The 17,745-nt window shown below is 44.8% G+C and overlaps 1 protein-coding gene across 1 annotated transcript in view; it reads right to left on the minus strand.

Moving 5' to 3' along the window:
• Nucleotides 1-9,392: 9,392 nt before the first annotated feature.
• Nucleotides 9,393-17,745, minus strand: part of DGKQ (diacylglycerol kinase theta) — an 89,092-nt gene continuing 80,739 nt past the window's right edge. Inside the window, exon 22 of the mRNA XM_058824380.1 lies at nucleotides 9,393-16,880. Within this exon, the coding sequence (XP_058680363.1) occupies nucleotides 16,710-16,880 (171 nt within the window). The 3' untranslated portion in view covers nucleotides 9,393-16,709. The remainder of the gene's footprint in view (nucleotides 16,881-17,745) is intronic.

The following is a 17,745-nucleotide window of genomic DNA, read 5'->3' on the forward strand; positions in this document are numbered from 1 at the left end:
CTGGAGGAGGGGCACTCTGGTGCTGTGCCTAGAGCTGGAGGGTCTTGAGGAGAGTGAGGTGGCCTTGTCCCGCAGCACTGGCTGTGCTCATGTTGCACGTGAGCTGCTGGGGGCGAGGACGAGGCGTTTGAGGTGCACCAGTGTGCTGTGCTCAGGGTTGGAGTGGAGCCTGTGTGCAGCACACACTTGGAGAGCAGGGTTGTTGCTGGGTTGCGCGAGAGCTCCGTGGCTTTGGTGTGCGGCCGTGGCAGGGAGGTTCCCGTGGTGGGAGTGCCCCTGCGGTGAGCGACGCCTGGGAGGAGAAGGCCCAGCTGGGAGCACAGAGCCTGCCCCGCAGCACTTGTGCCTGGCGCTCCCCAAGGTCCCAAGGGCGCAGCTGGGTGTTCCTGGAGAAGCCCCAAGTGTGTGCAGGCCTGTGAGTTGGGGGGCTGGGAGGGCTTTGGGTAGCGCTGGCCCTGGCCTTGAAAGCGCCTCCCGCGCTGCCCAGGCTTCCTGGGCCGGAGCCCTGGCTGGAAGGTTCCTGCCACCATTTTGTGGGAGGGAGATGCCATTTTGTTCAGTGTTGCAGCTCCTGCGTCCTTGTACCAGGAAGTACTCAGATATCAAAATATTTATATGCAGCTCATGCATAGGGTATGTAGATATTTAGAGTTGTCTGTAAGAAGGAATGAATCAGTAGATTCATACTTAGATCCACTAATTATAGACATTTCTAAAGGTATATGAATGAGAGATTTGTAATGGTAAAATCATAAGCCTGAGGTAGGTAAAGCAGTCTTTCTTGAGAGCTGATGGAATGAATCTGTAGATGTGGATGAAATGCATTGCACAAGGATAAAAGGTAGCTTCAGGCCTTCTGCTTTGCGTGGCTGTAGAAAAGCACCGAGCTGTTTGGGGAGCAGCCAGGAGGTGTCACAGGACACTGGGACGTGCCCGAGGGCTGTGGAGCTGTGTGAGGTGGCTGCCAGGCAGGCCTCAGCAAGCACCGTGACATGTCCCCAGAACATGGCTCGAGGTCTGTCCCTCGATCCAGGCTGAGAAGGCTCCATGCCTGGGCAGAGCGCAGTGGGATGGTCATGCAGAGCCCTGGGGCAGGCTCTGGGCATGCCATGGCCCTACCAGACACGAGCATCACAGGCTGAAAAAACAGAAGGCCAGAACAAAATCCCTGTGTTGGAGGATCATGTGCCTGGAATAATGTGGAAAAACTATAAGAGTCTCCTCCAAAAGTCTACATGTCATTCTTTACAGCTGCATTATCTTTGCAGTTAAAACACCGGAGTCTTAGCATGCAATGGCATCTCTCCTGTTGGGCCAGAGTTACTGCAAGGCCCATAAGGACCAGAACTCCTCAGGAAAGGGCAAGTGGATCATTATGAGCATTGCAGTGTTGCAGAGCTTTTCAGCCATCATTGTGCACGTGGCTCTGACAGGTTGGATAGATGCAGAACTGCTGAGCAAGGCAAAAAGGCTGCATGGCAGACTACTGTGTGGTCTACACAGGGCAAGGTTCACTCCAGGCCACATCCTTTTGTTGGAGGTTGAGCTTCATGTTCACATGCCAATCCTCTTCCTGTCCATCTTCTGAGGTGATTTTCAGGCAAATGACAGTCTCAGATTTCTCAAGGTCTATTCTAATCCATCTATGGAAACACATACTAAAGGACTCTGCCCTGGCCACATAATGAACAGGGCTAGTGCGTGTAGATGTGCATTGGCATTGTCTGGTCACAGCTGGGACTGCTTCTGAATGTTTTGTGTACTCCTTTGGAACATGGAGAAAGAAGAAAGGATTCTTTGCCTCTGTGCAGTCATATTGCATATGCGCTGTGTGCCTGTTTGAGTTCAAGCATAGACAAAACTGCCTGTTCAAGCTCTGATACTGCTGGATTGCTGTTTTTATCAGTGCTGGCTGTGCAGCAGGTACACTGTCTGATCCGTAAGTAGGAGTTCCTGGGGTAGGAGAGCTCTCCCTCAGAAGGAGAGGCCCTCCTAGCAGTGGCTCTGTGCTGAGCCAGCCCAGCAAAGGTGCTGGGTTTGCCAAAGAGGAGGGGGAAGAATGAGCTGGAGAGCACTGCTGGAGGGGTTGCCTGGCTTCTAGTGTCGTCATCCATTGCCCTTGTTTTCCTGGGCTGCATGGGTCACCCTAGAACAAGAAGAGAGATCCCTGGGCCAAGCTGTTGCTGCTTAGCAATCTCTTTCTTTTGTTGTTTTTCTGCTTTGATTGTCCTGTCTTAATTGTGAGAAAAGATCCTTTTTGAAGCTGCTGTTTGGTAAATTTCAGAGATGCTGGTGAAATCCCTGAGTTTCTCTTGCCCTGCTGCTGTGCAAAATGGTCATCTCTGAGGTTCCTTGGGGGCGATGGCTAGCAAGGTAGCAGTGCTGGCCCCATGAAGGGCCGCTTTTCAGACTGTGCCACCACCTTATAGGCAGAGCTGAGGTTGCAGAGTATCAAGGGTGCAGTTTTGCAGAGTGAAGGCTGTGTCTTTCACCTGTGGGTTACCTGAGATGTAACCTGTTGTGGCATCTTCCAAGTGCATGGCTGTTCTGAGACTGTATGGAGAGATGGGTCTCTTTGTGTGCTTCAATGTGTTGGTGGAGATTGTGGTTTGTGAATGCCTGGATGCAAGCCACAGTGCCATAGCACAGAGACCCAGAACTGGTCTGTGGGTCTGTACCCCAGGACAGAGACAGACAACCCTTTACCTTTTTGGATGCTGCCATAGCTACCCTGACAGGTGATGTGTGTGTTGAGGGTGATGGTTGCGCAGGTGGCTGTTCTTTCCCTCTTGCCTGACTCTGTGTTGCAGTGTCAGTGTTTGTGCCCTGTCTCGGCGTGCTGGGAGCCAGGAGCCGGCTGACCGTGTTTGGGTGAGCTGAGCTGAGGGCTGGAGCTGCAGTTCTGCTGGGCTAGCGCTACATGCTGCTTTTCAGCCCCGTTTGAGCCTCTCTAATCCCGGGGCCTTAGTCAGCTGCTGCCCCATCATTTCTTTCTGTGTTGTTTTTGGCCGCCCTGGGCCGTCAGCTGACGGTGGTGAGAAAGTGTTTGCTGCTGCCCATTGTGGCTGTGCTAAGTCCTCCGGAGCTGTGATTGTGGCAGTAATCCTCTGCAGGGGGAGGGCTCCGGCCCGGGCTGGGTTGGAAGTCAGCCTGGCGTTGAATGGAAATGCAGTGGCGTGCCACTTGCACGGTGGCGTATCTGTGGAGTGGCCCAGAGCAGCACAACAGCTTAATCCTGCTGTGGTTCCTGCTGTTTCTGGAAGATCCACAGAAAGCAGGCATGTCCTGCCTCACCCACCTGCATGAGTTCCATGTGCCATCCGGGGTCTGGGTGCCAGAAGTGGGGAGGAAGATGTGCTTGGAGCACTCATGACAGCAGCAGCCAGCCCCAGATTTTGTGCCTGAGAGCACAGTGTTCTGTTGACAGCTGATAACCTTCCTGCTGCTTCTCACCAAAGGTCCCTTTGCTGTGGCTGTGCTTTTCTGGGTGTGCTTTTTGGACAGTTCCCCAGACAGTGCTGACGGAGTGGGCAGGTGCCCTAGCAGGAAGTGGCAGCCTTGGGGCTGCAGTGTGGATCTGCTAGGGCTTTGCTCAGGGCCAGGGCTCTTCCCAGGTGCAGGAGACACTCCTTGTGTGTGGACTGTGGCTGTAGCAGCAGCTGTTTGGACTTGCCCAGACAGCAACTTGCAGCAGCTGGGAGGTGGGTGATGTTGGCAGCAGATCCAGAGGTTGTGTAGCTGAGGTGGGCATGAGGAGATAGGTGTCAGGAACAGGGAGGACGCCAGAGGAACTGCCAGCAGCTGTGTGAGGAGTGGAAGCTTGAGGGGAGGGGCTAGGGAAGAAAGATGTGCTGAGTGCAGCAGGTGAGGGAGTGAGGCCAGTGCCCCAGCAGGAACAGGGACACTCAAGATGGGCCTCTGTGTATGTGCACCACAGCTCTGAATGTCATGAGAGTGGACTGAGTGTTGTGATCCTCAGCAAGCAGGGTGGAGCTTCAGTGGAGAAACCTGTCACCAGTTCTGTGCTCTTGTTTTGTTAAAGGTACTATTGCATAGAGAACAGAAGACTAAGCCATCTAGCTGTGCAGGAGAGATTTGTTCTGCAGTTCCTTCCACTTCAGATCCCCTTAAGCCATCCAGTCTGGGACCTAGTGTTGAAGTGAAGGGGAGACGACCATCCTTTAATGCATCGAACTCCGATTTATTGATCGATCAGTCACTTTAAATAACAGTGTTAATTAACTTCATGCATATTCCAAAATCCAGGTTTATGATAGGCTAACAGAGAAAACTCTAACCACTCCTTTTGTTTTACAATACCGATAATTGTTTACACAACACAGAACCAGTGTTCCCACTGTGATATGAAAGGTTCCCAAAACTTTCACATCTGTTCTCAGGGTGCCATCTTTTCCCAGAGAGGGTGTTTTGCTTGTTATGGGAAGACTGCCTGAGAACCTTATTGTTTATAAAGTGATGCCTGAGAGAGTCTAATTGTTTATAGATATCAGCCTGGGAACTGCTTTTGGAACTTCTTTGCAACTACCTTTTACTTTTCTCTCACTGTATGCCTTCATGGCCCTTTTCTTTAGGCCATGCTTGAACTAAACTCCTGACAACCTAGTCTTCAGTCCATGCAGACTCTGCCCCACCAAATTCTCTGTGCTCATGCATGCAGGGCCTTGGGCTCTTGAGGGCTTTGCTCCCCACCACCAAGACAAGACGCCTGGTGTCTGTCTGGGGTTGTGCCATCACAGTGCATCACTGTGCCCCCATGCAGAGTACCATGGGGCCTGGCCTTTAGCCATGAATTTCAGGCTCTTACTTGACAGGACAGTTGTAACACTGTTTCCTCAGGGCAGGCAGAACCTTGCCGTCAAGACTGCCCAACTCTCAGAACCCCTGGAGCTGGCCCTGGAGCAGTGCCTTGTTCCCCCCTGCTGAATGCTCTTGTGAAACATTGTTCCTCCATGTCTTGGTTTAACACCATCTGGCACCAAGTGCCACACAGAGCCACTCACACACTGCCCCACCAGAGAACCAAATTTAAACACACATAAAGCTAATTTAAAACACACATACGCAAAATTCCCCAAAGAATTCATTCACCACTTCCCATGGGCAGGCAGCTCTTCAGCCATCTCCAGGGGCCCCCTCCCATCTCACGGTGACCTGGAGACACAAATGCCATCACTCCAAACATCTCGTTCTTCCTCCTTCTTGTGCACAGATTTAAATACTGAGCATGATGTCAAATGGTCTGGAATATCCCTTCCTCCCCAGCATGGTAGTACAAAAAGCAGAAAAGGCCTTGACTCTGTGTAAGCCCTGATCAAGAATGCTTAAAATATCTCTATATTATCAACCCTGTGTGCAGCACAAACCCAAAACACAGCATCATTCTAGTCACTGTGAAAAAAACTCACTTTATCCCAGTAGAAACCAGCACGCCCCAGCTCACCTCAAGCCAAGCACCACTGAGGCTGGCTGCTGGGCCGTGCCTTGGACTGCCCCGTGTCCCTTTGCAGGCAAATTTCAGAGAGATAAACTCCCCCTGCCAGCTTTCCCCCAACAGGGGCCTGGGTCCTTTGTGACCCTCCTGTGGTGGGCCACCCACACAGCTTGCCAAGGCTTCCCCAGCATGTGCTCCCTTCTAGGGGGGAATGGCACCTGCAGAGCAGCACCCCGCACCTTTCTGCTGCTCCTCCCAGCAATGCTCCCTGCTGCTCCATGGGCTGGACCACCTCCCTGCCCTGCGAGACCCAGCAAGACCTGCTGGCAATACAGTCCTCAGCAGCCCTGGCAGAGCAGTCTTAGAAACCTGTGCCCTCAGCACAGCACCATACTGCCATTTGTTTTCTTCCCCAAACTGATTATAATTTCAGAGGATTACTTAAAGAAAGATGGAACAAGCTTTTAAAATCCATGAAATAATAGTTAAAGCATAAACATTTTTGCATAACCACAGCACACTGTTTCTCTTAAAATAATTTTTAAATCACAGCAATAGCACATCCAGTGTCTGGGCAGTTCTTGAAAGCCTTTCCAAAGACAGGGGCGGGTTCTGCTATCCTCAGTCAGAAAGCAAGAGGGCAGCAACCTCCAGTTTAACAGTGAGTTAACTAGCCAGGAAAATCATGAAGTGGTCCGTGCCCAGCAGCAAATGTCCGTGTTCGTGTTAAACGGGTATTGCCAGAACTAAGTCCCTGTTTTAGTAGCATGGTACTTGACACTGCTTCATTTTTGTGCCAACACTCATAAAACTTGTCAGAAACCTAGAAGAATATTTATAATTAACAGAAACTCAAGCAGCTCCCTCTAACAGGCAGATAAAACTATGATCTTGGACAGGTTTAAGCAGGATGCAGGGTAACGTTTATGACCAGAACTGCTGACACACCACAGTTAAAAACTTTAAAAGACTGAAAAAATCCTCAAAATGTTCACTTGTAACTCAAAGAAGCCTGAAAAAAGTGTTAAATATTTCTAGAGGAGAACAAATATGGCAAGCCATTGTAGACAGCAGTAATACAGGAGTGACGACAGGTCTTGTGGTGGGAATGGCTGATGAGGAGGAGGAGGTGCCAGCAGGGGCCAAAAACTGGGAAGCTGAAGTGGGAGAGTGCAGAAAAAAATGTGCCACCAGTCAACTGAAACAGTCTCCTTTCTTGCAGCAGTTGTGATGGAGTGTCTTCAATTCTGGCACGTCCTAGATGAGTATAGTTTCCACACCTTTGTTGCAGATATGCTGAAACTCTGTCAGATGGTGATCTCAGCATTCCTGAGATTTTTCTGGACTGGAGATGTTGGGGGTTGCCTGTGGGGACTGTGGCTTATGAGATTGAGTGTCAGTCATAGAAGACTTCCTATCAGCTCTGCTCCATGTTTTGCTGGGGAGGCTGCTGCATCAGAAGACACCAAGCCATTCCTGTGTGACAGAAAAATATGGGAGCAGGACCTCCAATGCAAGGCTATGTAGAGACCATGTTACGCGATTAATTTGTTTCCACTTAGGCAGTTTGAAGCAGGGTTGGCGAGATCGACATGTCCTTGCTGCTGGGAATGTTTTGTGCCTTCTGAGCTGCTTGTGCTTTGGAAATTGCAGGAGGGAAAGCTTCTTTTAGCCAAAACAGTGTGCAAATGAGTAGGGTTGTGAGCAACATCCCCAGAAATCTTGGACTGACAGCAGCCTTGCAGTTTTCCGGCACAGGCTTAAGGGCTCTGGTCCAGCAGAGGTGCCAGTGCTGGTCTGTTAGAGTGGCTAATTGTGGTAAAGGATCACTGATTAACAGCACAGGTTAGCTGAGGGAAGCCCTGAAATTGACAGAGCTTGTCCCCTCCTCAATTTCTGGTGTAGAGTGAGGTGATGTCTATGTGCAATTTCGCTGCGCACATTTTCTGATGCCTACCCTGCCCACTGTCTCTGGCCCCAATTACAAGGGCCCTGCATTAAGTCACCAGGCTTCTGGTCAGAGCACTTGTCTCTGCAGACTCTGTGCCTCATCTCTGCTGATGTTCTACCTCTCTAATATGTCGATAACCATTGTGTTGCTCTTGGTTTTCCTGTCCCTCTCTCTTTCTGTAATTCCATAGTAGACTCTTAGGCTGGATTTCTTGGTTTCCTGGATAGACCAATATAGTATGATGCCAGCTACAAGAGAGGTCTGGGCAAATTGTGAGGGACAGAGATTTGTTCAAAAGTGAATGTTGAGCCTTAGTAGTTGATGAGGAGGCAAGGTTTGATCCATTTGTGTTACTCATGTCAAGGCTGCTTGCCTGTAGGTAGGCACCTGCACAGGCAGTGCTCTGGCTGCATGGATTTGTTTTCAAGATGGTGATGCCACCACCACCGCATGCTCCAGTATTTGGTTATTCAGCCCCGGCAGGAGGGATCGCAGGTGCTACAGTTGTTCACAACAAGGAAACATCTTTTATAGGGCTCAAAGCTGTCGTCTGATTATGAATCTGATGTCCAAAATTATTCCATTAGCCCTTAAACCTAATTTCCTTGTGACTTTATTATTTACTTAAAAGGTTGGTTTTTTTTGGGTTTTTTTTTTTTTTTTTTTTTTTTTTTTTTTTTTTTTTAGCTGTGCCTCAAAGAGTATTATCTAACTGGTGGCTAGATCCACACTGAAGGTAAACTGGGATTTATCATGGTCCAACCCATCTGTCCCATTCTCAGACACCAGTTCCCCTTGATGCAAAAGTGGTATAGCCAGATTGCAAGGCACAACCCAGTATGGGCAGGAAGGGACTGCTGGTACCTGTCTATTCCTCTTGAAGTTCTCTCAGCCCAGAGCAGGGCAGGGGTAGGAATATTTTCAGGTTTGGATGTTTTGTGGTTTGTTCTTTTCTTTTCTCTGCATGAAGGCCAGTGTTTTGTTTGTTTCCACTCTTTCCCCAGAACTGTAGCCCCAAACTGAGGTTTTTCCATGTATGGATTTAAATGCAATTGTAGCTGCTTCAGAGCTCGTTGATTTGCAGTCCAGCAAGGAACGTAAAGGTTTTTCCAGAGGTGTTGGGACATAACCAAGGCCGCCTCAGTTCTGCAGTCAGTTGTTGAACGGAGCAGGGAGAACCAATTGCTCATTGCCAGAGGCAAGGTTACTGCACCAGGAACACCTCAAGTGGAGGTGTCCAGCTGAGTGACCCCCCCACCATCCTGAGCCATGAAAGGCAGACCCTAACCCCTGAGGAGGGGTGAGCTGTCCACCCACAGTGGGGCAGAGTTTCCACCTGGGCCTGGCTCACTGGACAGCCCTTCCACTTGCCCCAGGTGAGTCTCTCCAAGCCAAGGTCCATGAGGTCTGACCCTTGAGTTGTGCAGGCCAGGTCCACCACTGTTCCCCTGAAACAAGCACAAGGCTATGTGTGGGCCTGTTACCCACAGCCTGAAAACCAGGTCATGCGTTTCTAGAGAAGGGCAAACAGAACAAGGAATTGTACGAAAATACCTTGGAAAATCTGGATCATTATTAAAGAAGTCTGTGTGCATTAAAGTAAACTGGTGCTATCACAGAAAGCCTTTACCAATTACAGTGCTAACCACAGAAATAAAGGTTCTAGAGGTGCTTGAACGTTGCAGGGATCAAACTTAGATGTCGTCTCACAAATGAAAATGTTTGAAATCACACTGTTAGAACACAGCCATCCTTTCACAGGGCATGACCCAATCTCAAACAGTAAGGCTACAAAATTCCTAAAAGCAGTGCCCAGCTGAGATAAAGTATGTTTGTTTCTGCAGAAGTGTATTCCGCTATTTTTAAAGCATAACTACTCCACAAGCATCCAGGGTAGAAGAGATGTATTTGTTCACAGCAAATTCTAGTTACAGATCTCTAGAGTTTGTAAATAATACTTAGAATACAATATTTCATATTGGTGCAAAATGTACAGTCAAACACAAAACATGTATTGCAAAATATACACAGAATTATTCTAAGAACAGAACCCAAGGACGAACAGATGTTTAAATATAAGAGAAAAGTCCATATTTTATAAATTATTTTTTAAAAAAATCTATTAGTACACTAGATATGTTTTTTGTAGACAAGTTACCACAATATAGTGATGTGTCTCATTTCCAAGGCAGACATTGAGAAACAAGTTACATCATTAAAAGCTAGTTTTTGAGATCAATCCACAAGTAAATGTGTGATAACACATTACGGATTTGAGGCACAGTGTGGAAACTGTTTTCAACCACTTTAATGCTTATACTTAGGCTGTTTTTTTTTTTTTCTGAGAATTAGGCAGATGCACAAAGAATAAGCACTAGACAATAACTTGTCAGCTTACATTAGTTTATTGGGTCAGGATTATTTATTACTGATGTATTAGAACATTCACAAGAAATGCTATGAGACACCCTAAGAGTATCTTGATAATAAAACAGCATTCATACAACTGTGTATATTGGATGATTTAAATAACCAGAAGTGAAAAACAGTTATTTAAGCAATAGTTAAGTTATAGCTGAGAAGAATTAAGATGTCATCAGTCATTTTAAACTAGGAAAGACGCTGAAATCTATAGTGAATTACAAACTCTAACGCTTTGCATTCAAAGCAGAGATGTTGTCTTCCAATATTCAGAACTTGTAGCTTTGAGATACTGATTGCTGCTAGCTACACCATTGCTAACTAAACTATCACAAGGATAACTTGCTTTGGGCATGTTTGGAATGCTAGAGTTATACAGCTATTGCTATGCTACAGATCCCCAAATTTTGCTTCAAAATAGCAGTGAAGGCTTTATAAGCACCCAAAAATTACACAATAAATACTCAGTAATACTTCAAGCACCTCTTGCTATCGAGTTTGGCAAGATAAGCAGCACTAAGAAATGGATGCCATGGTGAGACAAGGTATTAGCAGTTTGACTCAGGCACTCTTGATTGGTGCCTGCCTTCAGAAAGCAAAAGAGCTTGTGTGGCATACTCTGTGGTGGTGAGAGAGAGGACTGTAAGTGCCAGGCAGTCACCAGACTTACAACCTTTCTGCAATCAAGCACAAGGGCAGGCTCTCTGCTCTTCAACCTGCAGTGATCTGTATGGGGAGAAGCTCTGCCTTGTATGGCTGATGTTTAACTGGGGAGTTGCTGCCAGAGGTGTAATAGGGCATATGCACAATATAAATGAAGCCATATCTGAAATCAGGTTGTCCCCAAAATAACACACTTGACCAGTGCAGAGTGACATGCTAAATGGGTATGCTGCCAGGAGAGCTCAGAGGGATAACTACACCAGTAACACTGCCCTATTAAAAATACTTTGCTTTGGGATAGATCTTTAATATCTACAAACATTTATTTTAAGACTTCAACTTCTTCAGCACTGATCTGCTATAAAACCTTCTCATAAATTATCTTCATAAAAAATAAAGTCACTCTTTCAGAAAACATGTTCAATATAACACACTTGTATCAGTACAAATTCTGTCCTGTGAGTCCATGGCAGAGAAGCCATAACCCACACTGAAATCTCTCCAAAGCAACATAACCAGGACTCTAAAACCAGAAGGTAACTATTCCATTAATTACCATGGTAAGCAGAAACAGTGCTTCCCAAACACACAGAGTGCAATGTTTCAGTGGACATGTATGGGTTTACAATCAATAGTCTCTGTCCTGTAAACATTGAAACTGCCACTCTAACTGCAGGTTAAGGTTAATAATTTGCATTCATTTCACTGCACTCCACACATACAATGCCTAAACTGCTAAAAAAGAAATCACAACAAAACAAAAATATTAAATAGCAAAAGGAATGAAGGCTTTGGGCTGGATGTCTCCTGAAACTAAGTGTCAAATCAGTAAGTGTTGACATTATAAATAAAACTTGAACATTATTTTACGCATTATAGAAGCAGTCTAGTAAAACCTAAAACTTAGAATAGCAGCAAATTTGCTCAAAAATGTACACAAACGTTCAGTCAGTCAGCTATAAATACATTCTGCAATGTGAGAAGCCATCTCTATCCCCAAGCAGGCTTTCAAGGAGAACACAGTGTTAGACATGGATGGGGATCAGGAACACTGCAGCTGGAGAAACTCCTGAACAGTTGTATTCTACAAACTTGTTCTCATTGTTATCTGAAAGTGCATCTCTTTATCTGTAGAATCATCCCCATATTTACAAAAAAAGTACAAACATTGCAATTTTGCCACACTCTAAGCCTATCTAATCTGTATTTTCTGTTAAGTGCAAAAAGTATAATGAAGTTATACATATTCTGATGCATATAAAATCGAAGCCTGAAAATGAGGCAACGTTGTCACCGGTGAATCCAAGGCAATTCAGTAGTTGCCAAATCTTTGCTGTGCAGCTGTTAAACGGCTAAAGTAGAAGCTGAAGTAGAAATTAAAGAATAGTCTAAGCCAAACTGACAGAGCAGCCTTCAGAGCAGGAACTCCACTCCCCTACTCTCCATACACATTCACCAGCACATGCTCATACCTTCATTACCAGTTTTGGTACAGAACTAGGTCCAAAGGGCAGGAGGGCAGCCTGGCAGAAACAGGAAGATGTGCAGTCACTTTGAAGGTGGTAAGGAAGACTTATGGGGTGCAGACTGAAAAAGTATCTACTGCCAGTGCAAAAGTCTAATAAGCCCCCAGTACTGGTGCTGGAATATGGACTGGAGACTGTGCAAGACAGAGCATACCTACAGTCAGTACATTATTAAATACACATGCAACAAATCTGTTGTGTCTTCAACGTAAGCCCTTTTAAAGTGTCACAACAGCTCCTCTTACCTTCTCCTCCCACAAAAAGAGGTTTCATTTGATAATGACATTTATATGACAACAGACTGCTACAGAATCACGTGCATGCATAAATGCTGAGCAATTTGAAACAGCTGACATTGAGATCAAGTACAATATTTGCTTCTAAAGACACTAAATCAATACAATATTTGTAAGAGGGTAACCATGAGGATTAACAACTGTGTATAACAGTTCATTTAGTTTTGTTCCTTAGGTAAGTCTTGCAGTGACAGCTTTCTCCTAGTTCTTAAAATGCTACAATAGCCATTGCCACTGGTTTTAGACACACAGATACTTGACTAAATCTAGAAAGAGCAAGCAGAGCTCAAACTGCATAAATGCAGAAACTGTACTCTAAACATGGTTGTGCTTTCACTATATTGCCATCATGTTGTGTTGGAAAGTACAAGTCCTGCCTCATATCCAAAACCAGTGAAAGGAAGATCCAGAAGTGAGTGCTGTCAGAATGCTGTAACAGGGCAAAAGCTGTATAATTAGGCACTGTGGAAGGAAATACAATAAGGCGTAGTCTTAAACAGTGTGTGCACATGTATGTACACACAGGTATGTACACACATGTATAAAGAAAAGGTTTTTGGCAAAATAACCCTTTCATCTAAAACTCAATGCAGTGAAAACACCAGCAATTTAAACTGTACAAATCAAGTGTAAAAGCCATGGGGGGAAAAAGCAGCAAATCTTCTGAAGTAGCACCCGTATCTTAGGGATGAGCTTTTGAATTTTAGTTCTACTAATTCAAGGCAGAGGTAATGTGTTTATCCATCAAAATAGATCAAAATAGATTTTAACCTGCTAACCACCTGCACTAGTCTGTAACATTGTGGTATCTGAAAGGAACCAGGGTTTTTAGGACCCTTCTCTCCCCAGTGCTGGCAATGCCTAAGTAGGACACTAATAAAAGGTCAGGAAAGTGTACCTCAGCAGGAGAGATGCTAATTGTGCTGTTTGTGCCTGCCATGGTTTATAGGCAAGGTAAAAAGGCAGTGGAGAGAGGATGAAGGAGTGTGCTCCGGATAGCAAAGAGCGTGCATCTCTTCACTGTCCACAGTTACAGCTCCTGGTCCTGTGTCCCTGATATTATTTAACACCTGTCTGGACAGAACTGAGCCTCTTCCCCTACACTTTTGTTGCTGCATTATTTGAAGTACTTGGCCATGTGACTACTAGGCTCTCTCACAATACTACTCAAACAGTCAGTGTGGAGAATCATCTATCTGCCCATTGTCACATAAATTATACTGCATTGTTACTTTCAGTGGAAAGGCTATGTCTAAATGTTTCATATTAACTGTGAAGAGTTTACCCCCTCCCTTCATGCAGGCCTTGCATACCATGGAAGAAAATACTAGGCCTTCTCAGACACCATATGCAATGAAAATATGAGAAAAAAACACACACACACATACACATATTCTTTACAGAACCTGAAACTAGAACATCTTAATGGAGGGGTTAATGAGCGAGTTTCTCCTTTTAAAAGCTTTACAGGAAGTTTCCTGTCTCAACTGAATCTGTTTTGCCATCAAAACACATTAAGCATCATTTTTGATGCACAGAGGCCTTATATACTAAGTGTTTTTCTTAAGCTATGTTTTCATTCCAGTGTGGCACTCATCTACTCAAATACATGGCACTTGGTTTCTCAGATAAAAAGAAAAGGGAACAAAACTCAAAGCCTTCTGGTCCTTTACCAGGATGCCCTCTGGAAGCTAGGAAGAGATCACACTCATACTTCAGAGTCACCTTGCTACCATGATGCTATCCCAAAACAGGCTTTTACAGAGTTCCAGGGATGGGAAATTGTCATGAGGAATATGCCACAGAAAGGGGCCCTCTGATTAAAATATTGTGACCTGTGAGTTTTGTATTATTTCAGATAACAGATACAGAGCAAAAGGAGAGACCGGCAGGTGCTTAACAAGCCAAGAACTTGAACACTGTCAGATACATGATGCAGGATTATATATGCCTGGAAAAATAGTAAGACAGCCTTATTTATTTGGGCTGCAGAAGACAGTCCGTACCAGAAATCTTAAAATTTATGCACGTTTTCTGTAACAAAAAGCCCAGCTTCCATTACTGAGTCAGCAGCTGGAAAGTAGACCATGCATTCTTTCTGCTGTCCCAAGGATACCAAGCAGTTTCTCTCTCTTTCTGGACAATTATGGAACAGCAGCCTGTTCCAGATTTCCTCTCTAATTTGTGAGCTTCATTCAGACAGTGCACATCCTGAAATACAATACTTGGTCCTCCCTACTTGTAATGCTGGTACCAGGATGCCAGAAGAGGCCCAGCTGACCCCTCATGCCCAGGCTCTAAAGAAGACAACCCTGTGTTTAATGATCAGGAAGACAAGGCTTTTAGCTCTGTACTATTCAAACAATTTCCTTCATAACGTGAGTCCAGTTTTCATGTTGAATGAAAGCGAAGTTTTAGTCCACACTGTGGGACCTGAAGAACATCCCCAAATATAAATTAAGAATTTAAACAATTAAGAAAAGGTTTCACTCAAAATAAAAGTAATTCCTCCAACTGCATCTCTACCAGAAAACTGAGAAGGAATCCCTAGATTGAAAGGAGAAGCTGCAGGCATCTGCCATTTTTCCATAGCTGTTTTGTCTCTCTTTCTAGCTTTAGCTGCATCATTCTCTTGCTGTAGATGACATTCACACCCTCGTTGCAGCACGACCAGAAAATAGAAAGCACGTGTAATGGTCAGCTGTTGCTGAAGCTGTCACACTGCTAGGAGTACAGACTCATCGAGACCCAGCAAGAACTGCATCAGCATGTAACTGGCTCCATCACAAAACAGCTTTTGTGTATTTCAAAGTTACACTTAAGTCCCCCAAAGCAGCTAGAGATGTTTTCCTAGACATGCTGGCAAGAGGTATGCTCTAAAGGCTAACACTCAAGTGATGAATTTGTGCCACCCACAGCTGAAATAGTTATTACTGTGCAACAGAGGACAAGGAGGCCCACCATACGGCTAAGTAGGCTCTAGCCAACACGGCTTAAGCAGCTGCAAGCAGCAGATGCATAGAAGTGGCAAAATCTTGCAGGCCCCACCCCCTGCCCACAAGTGGCTCACTTGCAGGCCCTTTATGTATGATGTTGACCAACAGTGAAAGGTTCAGTTCCTGGGGAACCACAGTGAGATGAGACAGCAGAGATGTGAGTGAAGGACAACAAGACTATAGCCATGGACAGCAGATCTGCATGGCGTATGGCAGGCGTATGGCTGCTCCAGCACAAAGCTGTAAAACTACTGGATCGCCACAGCTTCAGCAGATGGGTAAACACAGAGAGGTGGTCTTGGCCTCACAGGAACTGATGAAGAAACAGCCTCTGAAGAGCACACACTCATGCAAGTGAGAAAAGACAGTCACTGTGTCCCTGGGCCCACACCTAGTAACACCCACAAAGACTTGAGAAGCCTAGCGAAGTAAGTGAATTTCATTATGACTCTCACATTCCCAGTTATTTGAAGCCTGGATGCTAAGGCTCCTCAGTAAAGCTATACTGCACATCAGTTCAGCTCTAACATATGACTGCTAATTTACTTAATTGAGCACTAAGTGGTACTTCTTTTAACCTAATTAATGATGATTCTTGAGCTTGCTGTTATATAACAGTCCAAATTCAGGAAAATGAAACAACACAAGTAAAGTCAAGACAGAAGAGTCTGGTGTCAAAGTTAATGGTTTCAGTGATAAAAAAGAATTGGTATAACATACTATTGCCTTGGGTATTCTTGTTCCTTTTTATTTTGAGAGTTGTAGCTAATGAAATTCAAATGCCTTTTAAAACTGGCTTTGGCTGAATAACGAGAAACTAAGCTACAATTGAAAAGTTGCTCTACAGGCTGTTCCCCCTTCATTCATGCTGTCCAAATACTGTTGAAGTAAATGCTCTGAAATATTTTGACTCAACTGTTCTAGTACTTTCTCTCTTCCCAGTGCACTGGGATCCTTTTACAGAAATAATCTCTCCTGTGTTTTGTATTTTTCTCTTTACACTTGTACTGTTTCAGCTATGCTATTTGGACTGATCTAAGGAGCTCTCAGCAGCTCGTGCTTTTGCCTTTTTTTGGTTAGGATGCTACTGTGAGCATTAATTTAAAGGAACACATTTTCAGTTCTAGTACAATTAAAAAAATTATCTATGGAATGATTTTCTTTAAGAATGAACTGGGAGGAGGGAAAGATTTTTTTGTGAAGGCAAATCCATAAATCTCAGCATCTTGGAATCTCTGTTTGGCTGGGAAACAGCTTACAGAAAAGCAACCCCAAGTAAACATTTCAGATGAGACAAGTGGTACATAATAGTTATTTGTGACAATGAGGTACTATCTTTGAAAGACAAAGAAGAACCCAGTACTATCAAAATGTAATGAAAGGCACACTCATAGGCAACACTCTTCACGATTTGTCTGCACTCTGTTTTCCTGGGCCAGGGTGGTATCTACCATAGGCATGAACACAGGTCTCCCCTTTGCGTCCTCCTTCAGAGACTGATGTGCTATCCACCTTCATCTCTTTCAGGCTTCCAGTTTTTTTCTGCTTCTGCTTGGATTTTTTCAACATATGGACCTAAAATTGAAAAATTTAAAGGAAGTTATTAAAATATCTGTAGTCATCAATTAGCTGATCTAAGGCAACGAACTAAAAACCAAGTAAAAAGCTGAAAAACATATAAATACACAACTATCTGGTGCATCTATCCTTGTAAAGCTATAGGATTTACTGCTTTTTTTACATAAACATATGCACATTATATATATGTATGTGTGTGCATATATATTCCTGTACACACATATCTATATATACCCATATATATAGATAACTAATCAGTAACCTGGTAGAAGAAGAAAAAATGTTTCTCACAAGTTAGGTTTGCTCTCTCTCCCACTTTCCATTACCCTTCCATTTCATCTCATGAAAAGAACAAAGTTTTAACATATTCTGAAACTTTGAGGTATGACCCTCTCTTTCACTTCTCCTCAGCAAGGCAATGGTTCTGGTACCCCTCCCAGAACAGCTACATATCCTTTGAGCTTGCCTACAGCAGCATATGTCTGTGAGTTGAAAAGGCATCCCTAAGGCAGCAAGCAAATGTGAGACTGGTGTGTACCCACAGTCACCTACTGCAAAATGTTTATTTCACAATTTCAAAGTCAATAGAGAAGTTAAATTCTTAGGGAGCTGATGCTGTCTTTTATGTACAAATTGAGATATTCAAGAAAAAAACAGACACTGATTACCCAAGTCTTTTTCACAGGCCTTGTTCCTCTCTTATTAATTTTTCTCCTTTGCTACTGCTGTCTGACAGACCTTCCCTTCTCCAGCAGACTGATTCCTACCTCGCACACTGCACGACTACCATGGCCTTTATAACTGCCCTGCTTCAAGAAAAGCAACACTGCCTGCAGATCTCAATACAGAGGAAAAATTGGAT

This window comes from Ammospiza caudacuta, chromosome Z (assembly GCF_027887145.1).
Source record: "Ammospiza caudacuta isolate bAmmCau1 chromosome Z, bAmmCau1.pri, whole genome shotgun sequence".
Lineage (NCBI taxonomy): Eukaryota > Metazoa > Chordata > Aves > Passeriformes > Passerellidae > Ammospiza > Ammospiza caudacuta.